General features: G+C 44.4%; 1 protein-coding gene across 1 annotated transcript in view; it reads left to right on the top strand.

Moving 5' to 3' along the window:
• enpp1 (ectonucleotide pyrophosphatase/phosphodiesterase 1) overlaps positions 1 to 26,656 on the top strand; it is a 51,292-nt gene extending 24,636 nt beyond the window's left edge. Inside the window, exons 9-25 of the mRNA XM_041865762.2 lie at positions 348 to 457; positions 670 to 735; positions 865 to 937; positions 2,541 to 2,649; positions 4,435 to 4,566; positions 9,649 to 9,680; positions 9,825 to 9,952; positions 12,690 to 12,759; positions 18,176 to 18,263; positions 18,736 to 18,920; positions 19,189 to 19,228; positions 19,361 to 19,515; positions 22,078 to 22,213; positions 22,438 to 22,512; positions 25,125 to 25,257; positions 25,377 to 25,521; positions 25,895 to 26,656. Coding sequence (XP_041721696.1) covers positions 348 to 457; positions 670 to 735; positions 865 to 937; positions 2,541 to 2,649; positions 4,435 to 4,566; positions 9,649 to 9,680; positions 9,825 to 9,952; positions 12,690 to 12,759; positions 18,176 to 18,263; positions 18,736 to 18,920; positions 19,189 to 19,228; positions 19,361 to 19,515; positions 22,078 to 22,213; positions 22,438 to 22,512; positions 25,125 to 25,257; positions 25,377 to 25,521; positions 25,895 to 26,047 — 1,830 coding nt within the window. The 3' untranslated portion in view covers positions 26,048 to 26,656. The remainder of the gene's footprint in view (positions 1 to 347; positions 458 to 669; positions 736 to 864; positions 938 to 2,540; positions 2,650 to 4,434; positions 4,567 to 9,648; positions 9,681 to 9,824; positions 9,953 to 12,689; positions 12,760 to 18,175; positions 18,264 to 18,735; positions 18,921 to 19,188; positions 19,229 to 19,360; positions 19,516 to 22,077; positions 22,214 to 22,437; positions 22,513 to 25,124; positions 25,258 to 25,376; positions 25,522 to 25,894) is intronic.
• The last annotated feature ends 1,156 nt before the right edge of the window (positions 26,657 to 27,812 follow it).

Here is a 27,812-nt window from a genome sequence, read left to right as displayed (position 1 = left end):
GACAAAAGTTTAGCTGTAATGGATAGTACTGCTTGCTCTGTAATGAACATAATACAATATGTAATGAACATATTGTAGTGAGCGGGAAGCAAACCCAGGTTGCTGGCCTGAACTGCAAACAGCCTACGCATCGCGCCAATAGGGTTAACCCACTGGGAGGGAATTATATCGTGGCTCATATAGCGAGGATCACTACTATAGGTCAATTCTGATGAGTTTATTGGGGAAGTCTTTAGATGTAATGATAAAGCAATTCTGATGTACCTGAATGAATGCGCTATTAGGCTAGCTATTTTTAGTGGTCTGTTTTGACTATCAGTGCACCTCTCCTGTCTGTCTCTCTCTAGGTTTGGCTCACTGCCATGGACAATAACCTGAAGTCAGCCACATTCTTCTGGCCGGGCTCTGATGTGGCAGTCAATGGAAGATTACCTGACTTCTATAAGAAGTATGACAGGTGAGAGACTTGCGTAATGATCTTTCTTATCCGTGTTTGTTTATGGTCACAGTAAGGAGGAGTAGGTAATTATCCTATTGTGAATACCACATCTATTTGTTTTCTAGGATATAAAGTATGAATGTGTTATTTGGAGGTGACCAGCAGTGTGTTTTAAGCTATCCATAGTGATGCATTCTAAAGTAAGAAATAAAGCAGTATCTTTGTCTTAGGAACATCCCATTTGAGGAGAGAATCTCAACCATATTTCAATGGCTGAATTTGCCTAAAGGGGAAAGGTATGGTAATATGCTTCTTATAACCATTAAATGAACATCATTTTGAAGGACAGACCAAACACTTACGTACCTTTCATTTGATAGGACCTCACTATGTAATTGGTGTCATTTCGTTTTGTTTTCATATAGGCCAGATTTTTACACTCTCTACGTGGAAGAACCAGACTCTGCCGGCCACCGATACGGACCAATGAGCAGCCAGGTCAGATCCATCTCTATTCATTCAACCCACCAATCAAGTGGGGGGTAATTTATAACCAATCAAAGCAGGCCCAGCAAAGGCCACAAAGTAGTCAGGCAGAACTCCTGGGCCTTGTAAACTCAGCAAAAAAATAAACGTCCCTTTTTCAGGACCCTGTCTTTCAAATATAATTTGTAAAAATCCAAATAGCTTCACAGATCTTCATTGTAAAGGGTTTAAACACTGTTTCCCATGCTTGTTCAATGAACCATGAACAATTAATGAACAAGCACCTGTGAAATGGTCGTTAAGACACTAACAGCTTACAGACGGTAGGCAATTAAGGTCACAGTTATGAAAACTTAGGACACTAAATAGGCCTTTCTACTGACTCTGAAAAACACCAAAAGAAAGATGCCAAGGGTCCCTGCTCATCTGCATGAATGTGCCTTAGGCATGCTGCAAGGAGGCATGAGGACTGCAGATGTGGCCAGGGCAATAAATTGCAATGTCCGTACTGTGAGACACCTAAGACAGCGCTACAGGGAGACAGGACGGACAGCTGATCATCCTCGCAGTGGCAGACCATGTGTAACAACACCTGCACAGGATCGGTACATCCGAACATCACACCTGCGGGACAGGTACAGGATGGCAACAACAACTGCCCGAGTTACACCAGGAACACACAATCCCTCCATCAGTGCTCAGACTGTCTACAATAGGCTGAGAGAGGCTGGACTGAGGGCTTGTACGCCTGTTGTAAGGCAGGTCCTCACCAGACATCACCGGCAACAATGTCGCCTATGGGCACAAACCCACCGTCGCTCTTCACTGACGAGTCGCGGTTTTGTCTCACCAGGGGTGATGGTCGGATTCGCGTTTATCGTCGAAGGAATGAGCGTTACACCGAGGCCTGTACTCTGGAGCGGGATTGATTTGGAGGTGGAGGGTCCGTCATGGTCTGGGGCGGTGTGTCACAGCATCATCGGACTGAGCTTGTTGTCATTGCAGGCAATCCCAACGCTGTGCGTTACAGGGAAGACATCCTCCTCCCTCATGTGGTACCCTTCCTGCAGGCTCATCCTGACATGACCCTCCAGCATGACAATGCCACCAGCCATACTGCTCGTTCTGTGTGTGATTTCCTGCAAGACAGGAATGTCAGTGTTCTGCCATGGCCAGCGAAGATCCCGGATCTCAATCCCATTGGATCGGAGGGTGAGGGCTAGGGCCATTCCCCCCAGAAATGTCTGGGAACTTGCAGGTGCCTTGGTGGAAGAGTGGGGTAACATCTCACAGCAAGAACTGGCAAATCTGGTGCAGTCCATGAGGAGGGGATGCACTGCAGTACTTAATGCAGCTGGTGGCCACACCAGATACTGACTGTTACTTTTGATTTTGACCCCCCCTTTGTTCAGGGACACATTATTCAATTTATGTTAGTCACATGTCTGTGGAACTTGTTCAGTTTATGTCTCAGTTGTTGAATCTTATGTTCATACAAATATTTACACATGTTAAGTTTGCTGAAAAGAAACGCAGTTGACAGTGAGAGGACGTTTCTTTTTTTTCTGAGTTTATAACATGTGGTGTTATGAATGACAATGTACTGTATTTGCAGGTGATTGAGGCCCTGCTGAACGTGGACAGGTTGTTAGGACTTCTAATGGACGGCCTGAAACAGAAGAACCTTCACCGCTGTGTCAACCTGGTGCTTCTGTCTGACCACGGTGAGCAGCATGTTGCCACAACACACAGCCTGCGATCAACAATCAGCAGCCATGTTTTCTACATTTACATTTTAGTCATTTAGCAGACGCTCTTATCCAGAGCAACTTACAGTTAGTGAGTGCATACATATATATATATATTTTTTTTTAATACTGGCCCCCCGTGGGAAACGAACCCACAACCCTGGCGTTGCAAGCGCCATGCTCTACCAACTGAGCTACAGCATTCAGATGAAACAGTAGATTGGAACGTGACTTGACTTATTGTTTTAGCTCCTACTGGAGCATAGAGCCTCAAGAAGGAAATGTACAGTACAGGAGAAACACTGTTTCTCAGAGATAAGCACTAATAAAATCAATGTGGATGCATTGAGCCATTTAGTGTTTTTTGGCAAATGAAAGTTGTTTACTTTATTTTATGGCTCTGCTGGAAATCATAAGGTGATGCAATAGTGAGCATCCACTACTACTGAACATGAAAGAGGAGTTGGTCTAGGGGGGAAAAGGGAAGAAAATAAAGAAATATGAAGTAGCTGATTTTCCGACATCACTAAGTATCATATCGAGAGACAGTATCTGGCAGCAAAATGATGGCTAACGTCCCTTAGCTATTGTATAATGGCTGCATTGCTCCTGCCTTATAACACAGAAATCTGCTATCAAACTCACTCATTAAGTAGTTGTTTACAGATTTTATTGTACAAGTAGCACTTCAGAAAGAAAACATAACAATTAACAGTGTAGCCATAATGTATATTACCACAACACTTTTATTTTCTGTTTTTTGTGTGTTTTTTTTTATGCTATAGTTCCTCTGTTGAGTAACTTTACGATGTGGCATTGTCTTCCAGCCTCTGGCCTGTACTCTGGGGTCCTCTATTGTGTGGGTGTTTGGATGCTTACTGTCAGCCACACATACAGTTTGGTATGGCTGAGACCTTGGTAGCATCCTAAATGGCACCCTATTCCCTATTTAGTACACTACTTTTGACCAGGGCCCATAAGGCTGGTCAAAAGTAGTGTACTATATAGGGAATAGGGTGCCATGTGGGATGCAACACTAGAACCTGTTGCAGGGGAATCACATGCCAGGGTGAAAACGATTTGTAAAACAAGGTCAGAGTGAATGCTGAAACAGCTGTGAATTATTTAGCAAAAACCAGCATGAGGCAGCCAGGGAGGTTTACAGAGGGAGGTCTGTGAAGAAGAGATGCTCGCAACATCTGCATAGCATTTGACATGTCTTGTAATTATGGCATTATGTGTGTGAAGGATTAGCAAAATTTAATTAATGTGGCGGCACCGACCGATGGCTGCTCAACTGGCCTTGTAATAAGGTCCACGTCGCAGAGTTGTAATTTTGATGTCAGGTTTTTAATATAACAAATATCATATGGGAGTCCTTTTTATTTAGCTTTTACCAAATATTGCATTGCTCTTTGGGTTATTTTTAGTCAGGAAAAGACTGGTTGTGGTTGATTTCACATTTGCCGTTAAGAATGATTGATTGGGAAATGGAGGATATAATCCTAGTAACAATCATCTGTTTATAATTTCAAATTAACAGTTTGTTCAGTTAAAAAAGTCATTTTTTCTGTCTGAAATCTGGTACAGATTAGACCGCCTAATTATGGTGCTGTTTGAAGTCCTATACTGTCCTTTCTCATTCTCCATTTCTCTCCTCATGCTTCTCCTATTGCTCTGACTGCCCAGTTGCCAGGAACAACAATACAAACAATGGCGATTGTTTTTTAAATGGTGACCGTGTGTTTATTGTAATTGCAGGAATGGAGGAAGCTTCCTGCAAAAAGGCTGCATTCGTAAGCTTGTACCAGGACAACATTGACGACTTCACTGTCATCCAAGGCCCTGCCGCGCGAATCCGACCCAAGAACCTCCCGGAAGACTTCTTCTCCTGTGAGTAACTGTTGATGATGACAACATGTCACTTCCAGCTGTCTTCCTCCCTCTTCCTGGCCTTACGCAATACCATCCAGTGTTACAGCAGCTCCTAATTCACTCCCTTCCCATTGGCCCTTCCCCTTTTGATTATGGCAGATTAGTAAGGTGTAAGCAATAATTAAGGTAGAAGCTTCACCACTACACTGGGGCAGCAGGTAGCCTAGCGGTTAGAGAGACAAGCCAGCCAGTTCGAATCCCGGGTCCAACGAAAAACATCTGTTGGGAAGTGAGCTGGCAACCGAAGGGTTGGGGGTTTTGGCCCCCAGGGGAAGGGGTAAAGCGGTTGGGGCCAAGGGGAAGAGGTAAAGAGGTTGGGGCCAAGGGAAGGGGTAAAGAGGTTGGGCGAGGGAAGGGGTAAAGAGGTTGGGGCCAAGGGGAAGGGGTAAAGCGGTTGGGGCCAAGGGAAGGGGTAAAGCGGTTGGGGCCAAGGGGAAGGGGTAAAGCGGTTGGGGCCAAGGGGAAGGGGTAAAGAGGTTGGGCCAAGGGAAGGGGTAAAGAGGTTGGGGCCAAGGGGAAGGGGTAAAGCGGTTGGGGCCAAGGGGAAGGGGAAAAGTGGTTGGGGCCCAGGGAAGGGGTAAAGAGGTTGGGGCCAAGGGGAAGGGGTAAAGAGGTTGGGGCCAAGGGGAAGGGGTAAAGTGGTTGGGCCAAGGGGAAGGGGTCAAGTGGTTGGGGCCAAGGGGAAGGGGTCAAGTGGTTGGGGCCAAGGGGAGGGGGTCAAGAGGTTGGGGCCAAGGGAAGGGGTCAAGAGGTTGGGGCCAAGGGGAAGGGGTAAAGCGGTTGGGGCCAAGGGGAAGGGGGTAAAGCGGTTGGGGCCAAGGGAAGGGGTAAAGTGGTTGGGGCCACGGGGAAGGGGTAAAGTGGTTGGGGCCAAGGGGAAGGGGTAAAGCGGTTGGGGCCAAGGGGAAGGGGTAAAGTGGTTGGGCCAAGGGGAAGGGGTCAAGTGGTTGGGGCCAAGGGGAAGGGGTAAAGCGGTTGGGGCCAAGGGGAAGGGGTAAAGTGGTTGGGGCCAAGGGAAGGGGTAAAGCGGTTGGGCCAAGGGGAAGGGGTAAAGCGGTTGGGGCCAAGGGAAGGGGCAAAGCGGTTGGGCCAAGGGAAGGGATAAAGCGGTTGGGCCAAGGGGAAGGGGTAAAGCGGTTGGGCCAAGGGAAGAGGTAAAGCGGTTGGGGCCAGTGGGAAGGGGTAAAGCGGTTGGGCCAAGGGGAAGGGGTAAAGCGGTTGGGCCAAGGGGAAGGGGTAAAGCGGTTGGGGCCAAGGGGAAGGGGTAAAGTGGTTGGGGCCAAGGGAAAGGGGTAAAGCGGTTGGGGCCAAGGGAAGGGGTAAAGCGGTTGGGCCAAGGGAAGGGATGAAGCGGTTGGGCCAAGGGGAAGGGGTAAAGCGGTTGGGCCAAGGGAAGAGGTAAAGCGGTTGGGGCCAGTGGGAAGGGGTAAAGCGGTTGGGCCAAGGAGAAGGGGTAAAGCGGTTGGGGCCAAGGGGAAGGGGTAAAGAGGTTGGGGCCAAGGGGAAGGGGTAAAGCGGTTGGGGCCAAGGGGAAGGGGTAAAGTGGTTGGGGCCAAGGGGAAGGGGTAAAGCGGTTGGGGCCAAGGGGAAGGGGTAAAGTGGTTGGGGCCAAGGGGAAGGGGTAAAGCGGTTGGGGCCAAGGGGAAGGGGTAAAGAGGTTGGGGCCAAGGGGAAGGGGTAAAGCGGTTGGGCCAAGGGGAAGGGTTGCCAGAGGTCATGGCTGCCGTTTTACGGTCTCCTAACCAATTGTGCTATTGTGTGTGTTTTTTCGCGTTATTTGTAACTAATTTTTTACATAAGGTTTCTGCCACCGACTCTTATGACCGAAAAGAGCTTCTGGATATCAGAACAGCGATTACTCACCTCGTACTGGACGAAGATTAAGAGGTTGGGCCAAAGGGAAGGGGTAAAGCGGTTGGTGCCAAGCGGTTGGGGCCAAGGGAAAGGGGTAAAGTGGTTGGGGCCAAGGGGAAGGGGTAAAGCGGTTGGGGCCAAGGGGAAGGGGTAAAGCGGTTGGGCCAAGGGGAAGGGGTAAAGCGGTTGGGGCCAAGGGGAAGAGGTAAAGCGGTTGGGCCAAGGGGAAGGGGTAAAGCGGTTGGGGCCAAGGGGAAGGGGTAAAGCGGTTGGGCCAAGGGGAAGGGGTAAAGAGGTTGGGGCCAAGGGGAAGGGGTAAAGCGGTTGGGCCAAGGGGAAGGGGTAAAGCGGTTGGGGCCAAGGGGAAGGGGTAAAGTGGTTGGGGCGAAGGGGAAGGGGTAAGGCGGTTGGGGCCAATGGGAAGGGGTGCCAGAGGTGATGGCTGCCGTTTTACGGGCTCCTAACCAATTGTGCTATTGTGTGTGTTTTTTCGCGTTATTTGTAACGAATTTTGTACATAATGTTTCTGCCACCGACTCTTATGACCGAAAAGAGCTTCTGGATATAAGAACAGCGATTACTCACCTCGTACTGGACGAAGATTCTTTCTTTAACGAGTCGGACGCGAAAGATTTACTTCAGACACCCGACAAGGCCCAAATCCCAGTCATTCGCATGAAGAAGAGACGGAGATAAGGGGACGTAGGTCGGGGTGCCTTGTAAGAATCTGACGGCGAGTGGGTAACCCGCCTCTGCCATCAGTCCTATTAGCCAACATACAATCATTGGATAATAAACTGATGAGCTCCGATCAACACTATCCTACCAACGGGACATAAAAAACTGTAATATCTTATGTTTCACTGAGTCGTGGCTGAACGACGACATGAATAACATACAGCTGGCTGGGTTTTCCTTGCATCGGCAAGATAGAACAGCAGCCTCCGGTAAGACAAGGGGTGGAGGTCTGTGTGTATTTGTCAATAACAGCTGGTGCACAAAATCTAATATTAAGGAAGTCTCAAGGTTTTGCTTGCCTGAGATAGAGTAGTAGGTAGTCTCATGATAAGCTGTAGACTAACTATTTATGAAGAGAGTTTTCATCTATGTTTTTCGTAGCTGTCCATTTACCACCACAAACCGATGCTGGCACTAAGACTGCACTCAACGAGCTGTATAAGGCCATAAGCAAACAAAAAAATGCTCATCCAGAAGCGGCGCTCCTAGTGGCCGGGGACTTTAATGCAGGGAAACTTACATCCGTTTTACCTAATTTCTACCAGCATGTTAAATGTGCAACCAGAGGAAAAAAAACTCTAGACCACCTTTATTCCACACACAGAGACGCGTACAAAGCCCTCCATTTGGCAAATCTGACCGTAACTCTATCCTCCTAATTCCTGCTTACAAGCAAAAACTAAAGCAGGAAGTACCAGTGACTCGCTCAATACAGAAGTGGTCAGATGACGCAGATGCTAAGCTACAGGACTGTTTTGCTAGCACAGACTGGAATATGTTCCGGGATTCTTCCGATGGCATTGAGGAGTACACCACATCAGTCACTGGCTTCATCAATAAGTGCATCAATGATGTCGTCCCCAAAGTGACCGTGCGTACATACCCCAACCAGAAGCCATGGATTACAGGCAACATCCGCACTGAGCTAAAGGGTAGAGCTGCCGCTTTCAAGGAGCGGGATTCTAACCCGGATGCTTATAAGAAATCCCACTATGCCCTCAGACGAACCAACAAACAGGCAAAGCGTCAATACAGGACTAAGATTTTATCCCACTACACCGGCTCCGACGCTCGTCGGAAGTGGCAGGACTTGCAAACTATTATGGACTACAAAGGGAAGCACAGCCGCGAGCTGCCCATTGACAGAACCCTCCTGCACTCCCTCAGTTCCCTCCTGCAACCTCTTCCCTTAACATGATCAAGACAAAGGAGATGTTTGTGGACTACAGGAAAAGGAGGGCCGAGCACGCCCCCATTCTCATCAACGGGACTGTAGTGGAGCAGTTCCTTGGTGTCCACATCACTGGCGAACTGTCATGATCCAAACACACCAAGACAGTCTTGAAGAGGGCACAACAATGCCTATTCCCCCTCAGGAGACTGAAACGATTTTGCATGGGTCCTCAGATCCTCAAAAAGTTATACAGCTGCACCATCGAGAGCATCCTGACTGGTTGCATCACCGCCTGGTATGGCAACTGCTCGGCCTCCGACCGCAAGGCACTACAGAGGGTAGTATGTACGGCCCAGTACATCACTGGGGCCAAGCTTCCTGCCATCTAGGACCTCTATACCAGGCGGTGTCAGAGGAAGGCCCTAAAAATTGCCAAAGACTCCAGCCACCCTAGTCATAGACTGTTCTCTCAGCGGTACCAGAGCGCCAAGTATAGGTCCAAAAGGCTTTTTAACAGCTTCTACCCCCAAGCCATAAGACTCCTGAACAGCTAACCAAATGGCTAAACGGACTATTTGCATTGACCCCCCCTAATTGTTACGCTGCTGCTACTCTCTGTTTATTATCTATGCATAGTCAATTTACCTCTACACACATTGACTCTGTACCGGTACTCCCTGTATATAGACTCGTTACTGTTATTTTATTCTTGCTCTTTATTTATGTTTTATTTTTTACTTCTGTTTATTTAGTAAATACTTTCTTAACACTTATTTTTCTTAAAACGGTGTTGTTGGTTAAGGGCTTGTAATTAAGCATTTCACTGTAAGGTATTGTATTCGGCGCATGTGACAAATACAATTGTATTTGATTTTATTTGAAAGCGGTTGGGGCCAAGGGAAGGTGTCAAGAGGTAGGGGCCCAGGGAAGGGGTCAAGAGGTTGGGGTCCAGGAAAGGGGTAAAGAGGTTGGGGCCAAGGGAAGGTGTCAAGAGGTTGGGGCCAAGGGAAGGGGTCAAGAGGTAGGGGCCAAGGGAAGGGGTCAAGAGGTTGGGGCCAAGGGAAGGGGTAAAGAGGTTGGGGCCAAGGGAAGGGGTAAAGAGGTTGGGGCCAAGGGAAGGGGTCAAGAGGTTGGGGCCAAGGGAAGGGGTAAAGAGGTTGGGGCCAAGGGAAAGGGTAAAGAGGTTGGGGCCAAGGGAAGGGGTCAAGAGTGATTTGGGAAGGGGAAGGTCATGACCCTTGAGTTACCAACCATGTCTGTTTTTATTCCCCCAGTCGACTATGAAGGCCTGGTGAAGAATCTGTCGGTATGTGAAGAATATGTGCCCCGTTGACTTCTGTGTTCATAAGATGAATTAAAAATTATCTGCTTGCCTTAGCTCATGTCAAACAGGCCTCTCCCTCTGTCCCTTCATTGACTCTCTGCTCTTCTCTTGCTGTGTGTTTTGAAGTGCAGGAGCCCTGACCAGCCCATGAGGCCCTACCTCAAAGAGCACCTCCCCAAACGGATGCACTTTGCTAACAACGTGCGCATCGAGAAGGCCCATCTCTACATGAAGCCTGGCTGGCAGGCAGCTCTGTATGTCATAACACATCTCTCTTGTTTGCTTTGTTTGAAGTGCCTGATTCCCCCAAATACCCCCACCCTGACATATGTGTTTTTATGATGTCTTTATTCATACATATGTGGGATCTTAATTTGAACAGTTTAGTCTCAGGAGTAAAATAATCCTGCAGCAGAAGGATTTGATTATTCTCAAAAAAGTTTTGATAGGCTATAGTTTAGGCGTTAGATCTAGTGAGCGAAATATAATTTCAGTGAATGTATGTAAATCACAAGGCTCATTCTCTGTGACAACAGATCAAATTAAGGTACGACATCTATAGGAACCGTATACAGTATGAACCATAAAACAAAGTGTTGCGTTTCTTAAAAATGACATTTAGGGTTATCACACAACCTAAGCTGCACTCTTAGCTTTACTCTGGCATTAAGCCAAAGTATCTGTTGTGGAATAACATAATTAAATAAGTACTCTTTTAAATATTTATAAGTTACTTAAGTTAGCCTACTCATCACGGTTCACTGCTTTTTCAAGTCATGAGTTCCAGGAAGTAAATCAGCACCAGTTAGAACTACACAGTGTCCGTTGACATTCACTTTAAATGTTGTGCCTACATGCACTAGTCCCTATATGCATCTCCCTACATGTACTTTGAAAGCAGTTACAGGTACTTGCAAAAGGTCATCCCACTTTATATTTATACGAAAAAGTACAAAAATGTATGCACTCACTACTGTGGGTCGCTCTGGATAAGAGCGTCTGCTAAATCTTGTTATGTTTAACTGTCTGTTGCTATGAGCCATTATTCGACAAGACGACTTCTAAAGAATCTCACTAGCCCTAACTTAACCCATGAAATTCTCAACAGCTGCCACACGTGAAAAGTGACAGCTGGTCTCAGCTTAACAGAAAGCCTATTAACATACAGTACCAGTCAAAAGTTTGGACACAACTACTCATTCCAGGGTTTTTCTTTATTTTTACTATTTTCTACATTGTAGAATAATAGTGAAGACATCAAAACTATGAAATAACACATATGGAATCATGTAGTAACCAAAAAAGTGTTAAACAAATCAAAATATATTTTATATTTGAGATTCTTCAAATAGCCACCCTTTGCCTTGATGACAGCTTTGACACTCTTGGAATTCTCTCAACCACCTTCACCTGGAATGCTTTTCCAACGGTCTTGAAGGAGTTCCCACATATGCTGAGCACTTGTTGGCTGCTTTTCCTTCAATCTGCGGTCCGACTCATCCCAAACCATCTCAATTGGGTTGAGGTCAGGGAATTGTGGAGGCCAGGTCATTTGTTGCAGCACTCCATCACTCTCCTTCTTGGTAAAATAGCCCTTACACAGCCTGAAGGTGTGTTAGGTCATTGTCCTGTTGAAAAACAAATTATAGTCCCACTATGCCCAAACCAGATGTGATGGCGTATCGCTGCAGAATGCTGTGGTAGCCATGCTGGTTAAGTATGCCTTGAATTCTAAATAAATCACAGACAGTGTCACCAGCAAAGCACCCCCACACCATAACACCACCTCCTCCATGCTTTACGGTGGGAAATACACATGCGGAGATCATCCATTCACCCACACCGCGTCTCACAAAGACACGGCGGTTGTAACCAAAAATCTCAAATTTGGACTCCAGACCAAAGGACACATTTCCACCGGTCTAATGTCCATTGTTCGTGTTTCTTGGCCCAAGCAGGTCTCTTCTTCTTATTGGTATTCTTTAGTAGTGGTTTCTTTGCAGCAATTTGACCATGAAGGCCTGATTCACACAGTCCCCTCTAAACAGTTGATGTTGAGATGTGTCTGTTACTTGAACTCTGTGAAGCATTTATTTGGGCTGCAATTTCTGAGGCTGGTAACTCCAATGAACTTATCCTCTGCAGCAGAGGTAACTGAGTCTTCCATTCCTGTGGCCATCTTCATGAGAGCCAGTTTCATCATAGCGCTTGATGGTTTTTGCGACTGCACTTGAAGAAACTTTCAAAGTTCTTGAAATGTTCCGTATTGACTGACCTTCATGTCTTAAAGTAATGCTGGACTGTCGTTTCTCTTTGCTTATTTGAGCAGTTCTTGCCATAATATGGACTTTGTCTTTTACCAAATAGGGCTATCTTCTGTATACCCCCCTACCTTGTCACTACACAACTGATTGGCTCAAATGCATTAAGAAGGAAAGAAACTCCACAAATTAACTTTTAAGAAGGCACACCTGTTAATTGAAATGCATTCCAGGTGACTACCTCATGAAGCTGGTTGAGAGAATGCCAAGAGTGTGCAAAGCTGTCATCAAGGCAAAGGGTGGCTATTTGAATATGTTTAACACTTTTTTGGTTACTACATGAATCCATGTGTTATTTCATAGTTTTGATGTCTTCACTATTATTCTACAATGTAGAAAATAGTAAAAATAAAGAAAAACCCTTGAATGAGTAGGTGTGTCCAAACTTTGGACTGGCAGTGTACCAACAGACATTTTGTTTTGCCCATGTTTGGGCATTTTTTACGGATGTCTGAAATGGGTGCTGAAAGCTGTTTCTTGTTGATATGGTTGCCACAGCTGAGAATGTGAGCGCTCATTTAGTTGGGTTGGTTTGTACAGCTGTCCAATTGATAACCCCTCAATTTGAGTGTTGTATAAATATATATATAAAATACTGATAACTCAGTGTGGAGGTGTGATGTCCTTTCTAGGAATGGAATAATGTTTTTTCATCTCTGTTCGTCCACAGACAACCTAACGAAGTCAAGTACTGCACTGGTGGATTCCACGGCTCGGATAACGTCTTCAAAAACATGCAGGTCAGGGAAGGGTGAGAGGGATGATGCTGTACGTCAGCTGATACTCTGTGTGACATTACAGTATGGACACTTGGTTATGTACACACCCAGGGAAGCCCATCCTAACATACTGTCTCAAACTAAAGAACACCTAATGCTAATAGCTAGATTACACTTGAATCACATGGAGTTTAGCTACACAGCACAACTCACTAGTTTTATATTTGGACGTGATTAAGTTCTATGATGGAAGCACTACAGAGAGGTAGCCTGAGTCCCAGATCTGATTGTGCCGTCTTGCCATCTCAGATGTAGGATATTTTGTTGCTGAGAATTTTCCTGCAAAGCAGGATATGCAAACGTGTAGTGTATTTTAGTTTTTTAAATGGCTTCTAAAGTTTGTAATTTTCACTTTGAAATTTCAGACTTGATTTGTCGAAAAATTTATCGACCCCTACAAAAAAGTCAATTAATTATAATGCACATTTCCTGTTGCTGCAGGATTCTTTTCCTGCTGTAGCAAACTGGCTAAAATTAAGATCCTACATCTGTATGGCCATTGTCAGGCCAAATGACCCAAACAGATCTGGGAGCTGACCACTGCAGAGGAGCCCCAGTTTGTTAAATCATGCCTGACATTCTTTAGGTTAAATCAAGCTATGTACTCCAAGAGAACATAGGAGCTTTATGAAGATATTAGACCGTCTAGTCTGGCTGCCCCCAGACTGAGCCTTAGCAAGTCTCTCCCCCCAGAAAAACACTGGAATACCATCACCTATAACAGTACAATGTCCTCCCATTCGGAGTTGTGTTGTTTTCCCATGGACATTTTTACTATTTTTACTAGATTTTACTAGATTTCTCCCCATCTCCGTGTTAGTCTTTATGATCGGTCTGTCTATGTTTCCGGCCTGAGAAAATCTCTCCCAAAATAAGCCTGCTGAAATACCATCACCTATAACAGTATGCTTTGTTTCCATTTGTGTTGTGTTCTATCATGGCTATGTTTACTATAGTTTACTAGATTTCTCCTTGGCATCTCCCTGTTCGTCTTTATGTTTATGATAGGTCTGTGTATCTTTCTAGACGTGGTCACACCTGGAATGTGTTGTTGATATAATTATCTTTGCGACTTTACTCACTTCCCTAAAAAAAAACAGGTGCATGAGTCAAAGGAAAGTCTGCTGAAAATATATTCTGTGTGTCTTGCTGCAGACTGGAAGAAAAGCAGACGTAGCTAGCAAGTAACGACATCACCTATTTAATGTAGTAGGCACCCACGTTTTAAAGGGGCAATCAGCAGTTACTACATACATTTTTGGACTTGATATGATATGTGCCCATTGACTCTTGAAGAATACACGTTATGAATGCCTCATTAACTGTCATACCTCATAAGAACCCAAAATATACGTTTGTTTTACTTCAATGTTTGTAAACAAAGTAAATGTAACCAAACACTATATAGCCTCAACATGGTTAAAACAATTTTTTTGATATCATGGATGGTTAGACCTTGCATCCATAGCTCTGAATTTGAGAGGTGTACATTTCTTCAGCCCCATCTCTCAGCTTTTTACTTACAGTGCCTTGCAAAAGTATTCATCCCCCTTGGCGTTTGTCCTATTTTGTTGAATTACAACCTGTAATTTAAATGGATTTTATTTGGATTTCATGTAATGGACATTCACAAAATAGTCGAAATTGGCGAAGTGAAATGAAAAAATAACTTGTTTAAAAAAAGTATACAAAATAAATAACGGAAAAGTGGCGCGTGCATATGTATTCACCCACTTTGCTATGAAGCTCCTAAATAAGATCTGGTGCAACCAATTACCTTCAGAAGTCACATAATTAGTTAAGTAAAGTCCACCTGTATGCAATCTAAGTGTCACATGGTCTGTCACATGATCTCAGTATATATACACCTGTTCTGAAAGGCCCCAGAGTCTGCAACACCGTTAACTAAGGGCACAACCAAGCAAGCGGCACCATGAAGACCAAGGAGCTCTCCAAACAGGTCAGGGACAAAGTTGTGGAGAAGAACAGATCAGGGTTGGGTTGGGCCCCTGGGCACATGCGCTGCATGCCTGGCTGGTATTCGGCCATGATTAACACAACTTTAGATAGCTGACCAGACCAACTACCAATCAAAAAATGTACATGGCTAATTGTCAGCTAATTGAGTGACTGACATAACAAGAGAAAAACTGCTGATGCACAACCAAATTTTGAAATTGCATGAAATTGTATTTTACTATTCTAACTCTCAATAATAAGTTGAGACCCTGACTGAGTTCCAAAAAAAATAAAGTGGGCCCCATGAGAGTTTAGTTCGTTCTCACAGCAGCCGGGGGCCCTAAGCGACCACTTACAGTGGGGAAAAAAAGTATTTAGTCAGCCACCAATTGTGCAAGTTCTCCCACTTAAAAAGATGAGAGAGGCCTGTAATTTTCATCATAGGTACACGTCAACTATGACAGACAAAATGAGAATTTTTTTTCTCCAGAAAATCACATTGTAGGATTTTTTATGAATTTATTTGCAAATTATGGTGGAAAATAAGTATTTGGTCAATAACAAAAGTTTCTCAATACTTTGTTATATACCCTTTGTTGGCAATGACACAGGTCAAACGTTTTCTGTAAGTCTTCACAAGGTTTTCACACACTGTTGCTGGTATTTTGGCCCATTCCTCCATGCAGATCTCCTCTAGAGCAGTGATGTTTTGGGGCTGTCGCTGGGCAACATAGACTTTCAACTCCCTCCAAAGATTTTCTATGGGGTTGAGATCTGGAGACTGGCTAGGCCACTCCAGGACCTTGAAATGCTTCTTACGAAGCCACTCCTTCGTTGCCCGGGCGGTGTGTTTGGGATCATTGTCATGCTGAAAGACCCAGCCACGTTTCATCTTCAATGCCCTTGCTGATGGAAGGAGGTTTTCACTCAAAATCTCACGATACATGGCCCCATTCATTCTTTCCTTTACACGGATCAGTCGTCCTGGTCCCTTTGCAGAAAAACAGCCCCAAAGCATGATGTTTCCTCCCCCATGCTTCACAGTAGGTATGGTGTTCTTTGGATGCAACTCAGCATTCTTTGTCCTCCAAACACAACGAGTTGAGTTTTTACCAAAAAGTTATATTTTGGTTTCATCTGACCATATGACATTCTCCCAATCCTCTTCTGGATCATCCAAATGCACTCTAGCAAACTTCAGACGGGCCTGGACATGTACTGGCTTAAGCAGGGGGACACGTCTGGCACTGCAGGATTTGAGTCCCTGGCGGCGTAGTGTGTTACTGATGGTAGGCTTTGTTACTTTGGTCCCAGCTCTCTGCAGGTCATTCACTAGGTCCCCCGTGTGGTTCTGGTATTTTTGCTCACCGTTCTTGTGATCATTTTGACCCCACGGGGTGAGATCTTGCGTGGAACCCCAGATCGAGGGAGATTATCAGTGGTCTTGTATGTCTTCCATTTCCTAATAATTGCTCCCACAGTTGATTTCTTCAAACCAAGCTGCTTACCTATTGCAGATTCAGTCTTCCCAGCCTGGTGCAGGTCTACAATTTTGTTTCTGGTGTCCTTTGACAGCTTCTTGGTCTTGGCCATAGTGGAGTTTGGAGTGTGACTGTTTGAGGTTGTGGACAAGTGTCTTTTATACTGATAACAAGTTCAAACAGGTGCCATTAATACATGTAACGAGTGGAGGACAGAGGAGCCTCTTAAAGAAGAAGTTACAGGTCTGTGAGAGCCAGAAATCTTGCTTGTTTGTAGGTGACCAAATACTTATTTTCCACCATAATTTGCAAATAAATTCATTAAAAATCCTACAATGTGATTTTCTGGAGAAAAAAAATCTCAATTTGTCTGTCATAGTTGACGTGTACCTATGATGAAAATTACAGGCCTCTCTCATATTTTTAAGTGGGAGAACATGCACAATTGGTGGCTGACTAAAAACTTTTTTTCCCTACTGTATGTCGCTTATGCCTGGAGCCGGCCCAGTGTGTGTGTGTGTAAGTAGGTGTGTGTGTGCATGTGTGTGCGACCACATACTTGTCTGTCTGCTGTGAGAACGCACTAAACTCTCATGGGGCCCACTCACACGTTTCCCTAGTGGATAAATGTTTCCTGGAAGGCCTGAGCTAGCTTGCTGCTAACCTATACTTACTTACCTTACTCAACTCGGCCACAGAGATATACAGTGCCTTGCAAAAGTATTCATCCCTCTTAGCGTTTTTCCTATTTTGTTGCATTACAACCTGTAATTTAAATGGATTTTTATTTGGATTTCATGTATTGGACATAGACAAAATAGTCCAAATTGGTGAAGTGAAATAAAAGAAAATAACTTGTTTCAAAAAATTCAAATAAATAAATAACAAAAGTGGTGCGAGCATATGTATTCACCCCCTTTGCTATGAAGCCCCTAAATAAGATCTGATGCAACCAATTACCTTCAGAAGTCACATAATTAGTTAGATTGCACACAGGTTGACTTTATTTAAGTGTCACATGATCTCGGTATATATACACCTGTTCTGAAAGGCCCCAGAGTCTGCAACACCACTAAGCAAGGGGCACCACCAAGCAAGCGGCACCATGATGACCAAGGAGCTCTCCAAACAGGTCAGGGACAAAGTTGTGGAGAAGTACAGATCAGGGTTGGGTTATAAAAAAATATCCAAAGCTTTGAACATCCCACGGGGGGCACCATTAAATCCATTATTAAAAAATGGAAAGAATATGGCACCACAACAAATGGACAAAAATCCCAGTGGCTAGATGTTCCAAGCTTATAGAGACATACCCCAAGAGACTTGCAGCTGTAATTGCTGCAAAAGGTGGCTCTACAAAGTATTGATTTTGGGGGGGTGAATAGTTATGCACGCTCAAGTTTTCAGTTTTTTTTTTGTCTTATTTCTTGTTTGTTTCACAATAAAAAATATTTTGCATCTTCAAAGTGGTAGGCATGTTGTGTAAATCAAATGATACAAACCCCCAAAAAATCCATTTTAATTCCAGGTTGTAAGGCAACAAAATAGGAAAAATGCCAAGGGGGGTGAATACTTTCGCAAGCCACTGTAAACAAGGGCTGGAAGACCCCCTTTTTATTGTTTCTACTGCTGATTGCCGCTTTAAGGCTCATCTTATGATTATTTCAAAATGTTGATTGCTTTTCAAGTAATTTAAGTACTTAAACTCCCATACAGTTTACCTTTAGCTATTTTGATGTTTACACAAGGTCTATTTGTGGTTTTGACTCCTCCGTAGGTGGAGGGAAATTAGAACTAAATGAGATGGTGAAATTGTGGTTATTTTGTTCTTCTCTCCATACACATTAAACATGTCTTCTCCACGGGTATGAATAGTCTCCTCTATCTATTCAGTTATTCCAGTGAAAGTGAATTAATTTAGTTTTTGTATATTTCAGACCATTTTCATCGGTTATGGACCAGGGCTGAAATACAAGACCCACGTTGCACCTTTTGAAAACATTGAAGTCTACAACCTCCTGTGTGGTAAGCCTGTTAGTCAATGGACCATTTAACATGGGGACAGGGGGCAATGTCCTGTTGCATAACTAGAAAGGATTAGCCTGAGTGCCAGTCTGTTTCTGCTCTCTTGTCATGCCAAAGGAGTGGAATGATATCTAAACAGACTGGTACCCAGGCTAAGTATTACTTCTCTAAAGTGAAACTATTCCAGCCAGCTTTACATTCATTATAGCATCATTTCAACCACTTTTATACAGAACTCTGAGACCATTCCTCTATTTCTCGACATTGTGATACGTTTCAAAGAGGATGTGCCGGTTGACCAGGCCACAGCACCACCGCTGGAAACAAAGTCCATAGTCACACAGCTATTCTGTACAGTCAGCCCACTAGATAGTCAGTTAGAGAAAATACCTTTTCAACTCTCTAATATCACTTTGTTTCTCTCCCCCCCCCCGTCTCTCTCTTTCTATCTATTACCCTCTCTGCCTGTCAGATTTGATGGACGTTCCCCCTGCTCCTAACAACGGGACCCATGGGAGTCTGAACCACCTCCTGAAGAACCCTCCCCACCGCCCTGTGTACCCCGCTGAGCTCTCCTCTAACTCCACCTGTGGGGCCAGTGGCCCCACCCCCTCTGACAACCTGGGCTGCAGCTGCAGCACCCGCACCAAAGCAGCGGTATGACCAGGGGGTATAATCAGGGAAGGGGGGTGGATCCTCAAACTCGCACATCCATCCTCAGAGAGCAGGACTGGGAGGGGAGGGGAGGGGAGATAGACAGAGGCTCTGTCCTGTCCATAATAACGCTCTAAATCCTCAAAATGTTTGAAAGGTGCTTCATTGAAATCTAATATTTATCCTCACTTTATGATTGATAACCCAGAAGCACTCATTAGAGGGACAGAAGTTGACAGACACACTAACATGCTGAAAATATATGTTTCAGGAGAAAACGATGAACCGGCAACTCATCCAATACAATTCCAGTGAGTACACACTTCATGGGGTCTCTTTGTAATGGCTTAGTAGTAGAAGCTTTGCCAAACACTCCAGTTAGTGTTATCATGGCTCTATTTTGTCATTGATTTTGTTTTTGATCACACCCTCCCCTCCCTCAGATTCCGGAGCCAAGGCTCTTCACCTACCATATGGAATCCCTCGAGTTCTCCAGGAGAATTCAGACTTCTGCATCCTGCACCATGCCGACTACATCAACGGTTACAGCAAAGATACTCTCATGCCCTTATGGGTCGCCTACACAATTTACCCACTGGTGAGTCTTTTTGTGCTTGTGTGAATGACCAGGGTTCATACCCATGTACAGTGGGGAAAAAAAGTATTTAGTCAGCCACCAATTGTGCAAGTTCTCCCACTTAAAAAGATGAGAGGCCTGTAATTTTCATCATAGGTACACGTCAAATATGACAGACAAAATGAGAAAAAAAAATCCAGAAAATCACATTGTAAGATTTTTAATGAATTTATTTGCAAATTATGGTGGAAAATAAGTATTTGGTCAATAACAAAAGTTTCTCAATACTTTGTTATATACCCTTTGTTGGCAATGACACAGGTCAAACGTTTTCTGTAAGTCTTCACAAGGTTTTCACACACTGTTGCTGGTATTTTGGCCCATTCCTCCATGCAGATCTCCTCTAGAGCAGTGATGTTTTGGGGCTGTCGCTGGGCAACACAGACTTTCAACTCCCTCCAAAGTTTTTCTATGGGGTTGAGATCTGGAGACTGGCTAGGCCACTCCAGGACCTTGAAATGCTTCTTACGAAGCCACTCCTTCGTTGCCCGGGCGGTGTGTTTGGGATCATTGTCATGCTGAAAGACCCAGCCACGTTTCATCTTCAATGCCCTTGCTGATGGAAGGAGGTTTTCACTCAAAATCTCACGATACATTGTCCCATTCATTCTTTCCTTTACACGGATCAGTCGTCCTGGTCCCTTTGCAGAAAAACTGCCCCAAAGCATGATGTTTCCACCCCCATGCTTCACAGTAGGTATGGTGTTCTTTGGATGCAACTCAGCATTCTTTGTCCTCCAAACACGACGAGTTGAGTTTTTACCAAAAAGTTATATTTTGGTTTCATCTGACCATATGACATTCTCCCAATCCTCTTCTGGATCATCCAAATGCACTCTAGCAAACTTCAGACGGGCCTGGACATGTACTGGCTTAAGCAGGGGGACACGTCTGGCACTGCAGGATTTGAGTCCCTGGCGGCGTAGTGTGTTACTGATGGTAGGCTTTGTTACTTTGGTCCCAGCTCTCTGCAGGTCATTCACTAGGTCCCCCCGTGTGGTTCTGGATTTTTGCTCACCGTTCTTGTGATCATTTTGACCCCACGGGGTGAGATCTTGCGTGGAGCCCCAGATCGACGGAGATTATCAGTGGTCTTGTATGTCTTCCATTTCCTAATAATTGCTCCCACAGTTGATTTCTTCAAACCAAGCTGCTTACCTATTGCAGATTCAGTCTTCCCAGCCTGGTGCAGGTCTACAATTTTGTTTCTGGTGTCCTTTGACAGCTCTTTGGTCTTGGCCATAGTGGAGTTTGGAGTGTGACTGTTTGAGGTTGTGGACAGGTGTCTTTTATACTGATAACAAGTTCAAACAGGTGCCATTAATACAGGTAACGAGTGGAGGACAGAGGAGCCTCTTAAAGAAGAAGTTACAGGTCTGTGAGAGCCAGAAATCTTGCTTGTTTGTAGGTGACCAAATACTTATTTTCCACCATAATTTGCAAATAAATGCATAAAAAATCCTACAATTTGATTTTCTGGATTTTTTTTTCTCAATTTGTCTGTCATAGTTGATGTGTACCTATGATGAAAATTACAGGCCTCTCTCACCTTTTTAAGTGGGAGAACTTGCACAATTGGTGGCTGACTAAATACTTTTTTCCCCCACTGTATGTGTTAGCCTGCTGAGCTAAAGCCAAGGCATTAGCTCGGGGGAGTTAACGCAAGTCTTCCGAATCTTAGGAAATGTTACCCCTCACGCGAGCGTAGTTCTGAACCACCATTACATTCTGGCTCTCTTTAATGACTAAAGATAGATAGTGTGTCGTGTTGGAGATGCACTGGCTGCATGTTATGTTCTCTGGTTAGGGTTTCTCTGGTTAGTTTCTCTAGTTAGGGTTTCTCTAGTTAGTGTTTCTCTGGTTAGTTCTCTAGCTAGTGTTTCTCTGGTTAGGGTTTCTCTGGTTAGGGTTTCTCTAGTTAGTTAGGGTTTCTCTGGTTAGTTCTCTAGTTAGGGTTTCTCTGGTTAGTTCTCTAGTTAGGGTTTCTCTGGTTAGTTCTCTAGTTAGGGTTTCTCTAGTTAGTGTTTTGGCAGGACATGAAAGAGGTTATAAAGCTGTGTGAAGTGCTGATATCTGAGCTACCGCCCAGGCCCTGCTAGCTGGCTGTAGATCTTCCTAACTCGTGCCTGCTTTCACAGCCTCTTGTGTTAGTCATTATGTGGTGAAAACCTCACTGTAAATCAGGATGTCTCTCTACAGTACATATTTCCTTTATCTATCCCTGGCTTTCACTCTATCTCAACATCCTCCTTTTATTCCATGACTTTCTGTCTAAAGCTATTAAGAGGAAGGAAAGTAGATGATTCATGGTTTTATTTTATCGAAGGAGGAGGTAAGGGGAAAAACACTATCCTAATGTATATATTGACTCAACCCTGCAATAAGGAATTAAACTAGGTTCACAGAACTAATCTAAAAAACTGGAATCATTATACTGGCCAAGTCACTGTAACACAACCTCTCTCTCTGTCTCCCTCTCTGTCTCCCTCTCTGTCTCTCTCTCGTCCCCGTCTCTCTTATCAGAACAATGTCCAGCCACTGAGTCCAGTAGCAGAGGCCTGTGTCAGTGCAGACGTCCGTGTGGCGCCGCTCTTCAGCCAGAACTGTGTCAGATACAGGGACAACTCTGTGCTGTCCTACGGCCTGCTACATCCACCCAGTGAGTACATGGGGAGGTTACCACCCCCCAAACCCTTTGTTAAATACCTACACCATATTACTGTACATGCATATAGCCAGCGGTGCAGCAGATTCTAACACTAAATCAGGACAGATCTCATAAAATGTTTGAAGACCAGTTGATGATTTAAATGAATTGAAGTGTTTAGTGTGTGTGTGTGTGTGTGTGTTTATTTAAGTGATTAATTCATGTTAATGTTTCAGATCTGGGTGCCAATGGAACAGAGGCAGAGTCACTACTCACCAGCAACATGGCACCCATGTACCCTGCTTTTAAAGGTGAGCGGGTCAGGCTAGCTGGCAAAGAGACAGAAAAGTCTCCAGTACTGTGCAATAATAGCTCAAACAAGGTATGTGTGATTTCTTATGGAGAGGCAGCTTCAGGAAATGACTTTCTACAGAAGGGTCTTAGGACACAGCGTGTCTTTGCATGATGTATGTATAGGCCTCCCGAGTGGTGCAGTGGTCTAAGGCACTGCATCGCAGTGCTAGCTGTGCCACTAAAGATCCTGGTTCGAATCCAGGCTCTGTCGTTGCCGGCCGCGACCGGGAGACCCATGGGGCGGCGCACAATTGGCCCAGCGTCGTCCAGGGTAGGGGAGGGAATGGCCGGCAGGGATGTAGCTCAGTTGGTAGAGCATGGCGTTTGCAACGCCAGGGTTGTGGGTTCGATTCCCACGGGGGGCCAGTATGAAAAATTATGTATGCACTCACTAACTGTAAGTCGCTCTGGATAAGAGCGTCTGCTAAATGACTAAAATGTAAATGTAGGCCTAGCGTCAGATATATTTCTTACTGGCCTAATGGGTTTGTACTATACTGATCAAAAATATAAACGCAACATAAAGTGTTAATCCCATGTTCCATGAGCTGAAATAAAAGCTCCCAGAAATGTATCATACACACAAAAAGCTTATTTCCCTCAAATTGTGTACACAAATGTGTTTAGCAAAGCATTTATCCTTTGCCAAGATAATAAAGCCACCTGACAGTTGTGGCATATCAGGAAGCTGATTAAACAACATGATCATTGCACAGGTGCACCTTGTTCTGGGGACAATAAAAGGCCACTCTAAAATGTGCAGTTTTGTCACACAACAGATGTCTCAAGTTTTGAGGGAGCGAGCAATTGGCATGCAGGAATGTCCACCAGAGCTGTTTTAATGTTAAATTCTCTACCGTAAGCCGCTTTAGAGAATTTGGCAGTACATCCAACCGGTTTCACAACCGCAGACCACGTGTAACCACGCCAGCCCAGGACCTACACATCCGGCTTCTTCACCTGCGGGATTGTCTGAGTCCAGCCACCCGGACAGCTGATAAAACTGTGGGTTTGCACAACCGTAGAATTTCTGCCCAAAATGTCAGAAACAATCTTAGGGAAGCTCATCTGCGTGCTCGTCGTCCTCACCAGGGTCTTGACCTGACTGCAGTTCGGCGTCGTAACTGACTTCAGTGGGCAAATGCTCACCTTTGATGGCCCCTGGCACGCTGGAGAAGTGTGCTCTTCACGGATGAATCCCGGTTTCAACTGTACCTGGCAGATGGCAGACAGTGTGTATGGCGTCATGTGGGCGAGCTGATTGCTGGTCAACGTTGTGAACAGAGTGCCCCGTAGCATAAGCTACGGAAAACGAACACAATTGCATTTTATCGATGGCAATTTGAATGCACAGAGATACCGTGATGAGATCCTGAGGCTCATTGTCGTGCCATTCATCCGCCACCATCACCTCATGTTTCAGCATGATAATACACAGCCCCATGTCGCAAGGATCTGTACACAATTCCTGGAAGCTGAAAATGTCCCAGTTCTTCGATGGCCTGCATACTCACCAGGGATGCTCTAGATTGGCGTGTACGACAGCGTGTTCCAGTTCCTGACAATATCCAGCAACTTCGCACAGCCATTGAAGAGGAGTTGGACAACATTCCACAGGCCACAATCAACAGCCTGATTAACTCTATGTGAAGGAGATGTGTCGCACTGCATGAGGTCATAGTGGGCCATTGATTCAGTAGATATAGGTTTTCTGTAACATTTTGCCTAGGCGACAGTAGTGTACACTAGTAGTGCAGTAGGGAGTTACCGTATTATCAGACAGTGGTCACGGTAAAAACCCAGCCGACTCTCTAAGCTCTCTTTAGTGTTTTATTGTTCAGTTTCCATTCTGTGTAACTGGCTCGACAAAAGTGATTGCTTGCAATGCTATTGTAAAGAAGGGGAGATTGTTACGTTCAAAATCCCACTCCATTTTGTACTCTGTACTTGGCACGTAATGTCGACGTGAATACATGAGCACTCCTTATGCAACATTCCTATAACAACTTGTGGTATAATTACTCATAGACCGTCAGTGTGTAGGTAGTACAGCTAAAGGTCTGTTCCTGACTTTCCAAGACAGACGATGTTGCTAATATTGCTTGGGGTCATGTCTACTCTGATGAAGAATAATACCACAGAGTTTTAAACACTGGGCTGTGTCCCGGAATAGGATACTGTTTGGCACTCAGTCATGGGATAGTGGTCCATATTGATGAAACTGAGATGCAAATGGTTGTGTTGTCACTTTTGTTGATGCCCGTGGACACAGAAAGAGTAATCCATCATAACAAGTGGTTTATGAAGTATGATATGATATGATGCAACTCATTTTCTTTCCCACAAATTGATTAATTTTTTAATCCAATAACATAGCGCTCTGTGGATAACTTTACTGACACTGCCCTCTGGTGGCAAATGGTGGAAGTCTACATAGTAGAAATGCTGATCTAGGATCAGGTCCCCCAACTGTCCATTTAATCACATTTATTATGATCTAAAAGGGAAAACTGATTCTAGATCAGCAGTCCTACTCTAAGACATTTAGTATATGATCGTATATTTGCAGATGTTTGGACGTACTTCCATGATGTCCTCCTGGTGAAATATTCCCAGCAGCTGAATGGGGTTAACGTTATGAGTGGACCTATCTTTGACCAGCACTACGACGGACACTTTGATGCTCCTACAGTTAGCACACAGTAAGTGTTCATTATCATCCATGAGTGTTGTTGTTGCTGCTGTTTTTTTTGCTTTTTTATGATTTTCAGTTGTATCTATTACATTAACATGAACATATTTCCATATTTCTCTCCTGCAGAGACGAGGCTCCCATCCCCACTCACTTCTATGTGATCATGACCAGCTGTGGGAACTCATCCTTCTCCCCTGCTGACTGCCAGGGTCCCCTGGAGACCACCTCCTTCATCCTCCCCCATAGACCTGACCACACTGAGACCTGCGCTGTGAGTCACACCACTCTATCTGGCTGGCTGGCTAGCCACCCTGTTGAGGAAAACCCTGTTGAGGAAATGTAACATGTCAACAGACCAAAGGATGGCTGAGATAATCAGACCTGGGTCAAATAGATGCTGTATGTCAAATACTTTCAAATACTTGAGCAGCACTTCATTTAGGTTGCCCTGTACAGTGCAACCAATTAAATAGTCTCAAAAGTGCAAATTCCAAGCTAAATCAACTGCACCTGAAATATTTTCAGGAATTTCAAAGTATTTGATTGTATATTTGACCCAGGTCTGGCGATCATATGAGATCCTCTCTAGTTTTGCTGTTTGTATCGTTAGTGACTCCTTTCCCTTCCTCTCATTGTCTCCTTAGAATGGCTCGGACTTCCAGTGGGTCCAGGAGTGGGCCCAGTTCCATGTTGCCCGGGTCCGAGACGTAGAGCTCCTGACTGGACTCAGCTTCTACCACAACAGGATATCAGTGGACGAAACGCTTCAGCTCAAGACATTTTTACAGACTTTCTAAGATCCCATGAAGTTACCTCCGGCGGGTTTTAGTACTATATATTTATTTTTTTAATCGCTATAAGGCCTTATTACCAAATAAAAGTCAAGGGCTAAATGTGTAGCCTTGTAGCTCTGTATATCCATCTACCACTCTGCTGAACCCCAAACACCCCTCTTTCATCCCAGAAAGAGAGGGAAAAGAGTGAGAACGGAACAAAAGAAGAGAGGAAACAGTCTTAGAAAACACATTTTCATGCCATAGGAATTCTATTTATATGACAATGTGTTTATAATAGCTGGGACATTCTCAGGAAACCTCAAACATTCTGGAATGGAAACGTTAGTAAAGGCCTGAAACACCGCCAATGTTTTTGACTCCGATGTCTGTGATTTGGTGAGTTGTCTGAAAGAAATGGCATGGCTGCCCAAAACGAGAATATTCCACACACATTCTCATGCTCGCCAAATGTTGTCATTGTATGTTTGACTTGATTATATTATTTTTATTTTGTTAATATCGATGTTTTTATATATAGAGTTTTCTTTATCACTCTGTCACTGTAAATGAAAGGTTGTGAAGTTGATATGGGGAATTGGGATTAAATTCTTGACAGGACTATTGCATGCATATGTGGTGTATGTGTGTACATATGTTGTGTATGTGAATGCATGTGTATATGCGCATGTACAGTATGCATGTAGATGTGCATACTTTGGGTCATGACAGGAACTTAAAGTAATACCAAGATTAGCATGACTCTAAAGACACACATAAAGTATACAGTATACACTACCGGTCAAAAGTTTTAGAACACCTACTCATTCAAGGGTTTTTCTTTATTCTTACTATTTTCTACATTGTAGAATAATAGTGAAGACATCAAAACTATAAAATAACACATATGGAATCATGTAGTAACGAAAAAAGTGTTAAACAAATCAAAATATATTTTATATTTGAGATTCTTCAAATAGCCACCCTTTGCCTTGATGACAGCTTTGCACACTCTTGGCATTCTCTCAACCAGCTTCACCTGGAATGCTTTTCAAAGAGTCTTGAAGGAGTTCCCACATATGCTGAGCACTTGTTGGCTGCTTTTCCTTCACTCTGCCGTCTGACTCATCCTAAACCATCTCAATTGGGTTGAGGTCGGGGGATTGTGGAGGCCAGGTCATCTGATGCAGCACTCCATCACTCTCCTTCTTGGTAAAATAGCCCTTACACAGCCTGGAGGTGTGTTGGGTCATTATCCTGTTGAAAAACAAATGATAGTCCCACTAAGCCCAAACCAGATGGGACGGCGTATCGCTGCAGAATGCTGTGGTAGCCATGCTGGTTACGTGTGCCTTGAATTCTAAATAAATCACAGGCAGTGTCACCGCAAAGCACCCCCACACCATCACACCTCCTCCTCCATGCTTTACGGTGGGAAATAAACATGCAGAGATAATCCGTTGACCCACACCGCATTTCACAAAGACACACACCGGTTGGAACCAAAAATCTTCAATTTGGACTCCAGACCAAAGGAAACATTTCCACCAGTCTAATGTCCATTGCTCGTGTTTCTTGGCCCAAGCAAGTCTCTTCTTATTCTTGGTATCCTTTAGAAGTGGTTTCTTTGCAGCAATTTGACCACAAAGGCCTGATTCACACTCTGAACAGTTGATGTTGAGATGTGTCTGTGACTTGAACTCTGTGAAGCATTTATTTGGGCTGCAATTTCTGAGGTTGGTAACTCTAATGAACTTATCCTCTGCAGCAGAGGTAACTCTGGGTCTTC

The sequence above is a fragment of the Coregonus clupeaformis genome, chromosome 36, assembly GCF_020615455.1.
Source record: "Coregonus clupeaformis isolate EN_2021a chromosome 36, ASM2061545v1, whole genome shotgun sequence".
Lineage (NCBI taxonomy): Eukaryota > Metazoa > Chordata > Actinopteri > Salmoniformes > Salmonidae > Coregonus > Coregonus clupeaformis.
Note: the sequence above shows the minus strand (reverse complement) of the source record. Positions and strands in the feature narration are given on the sequence as shown.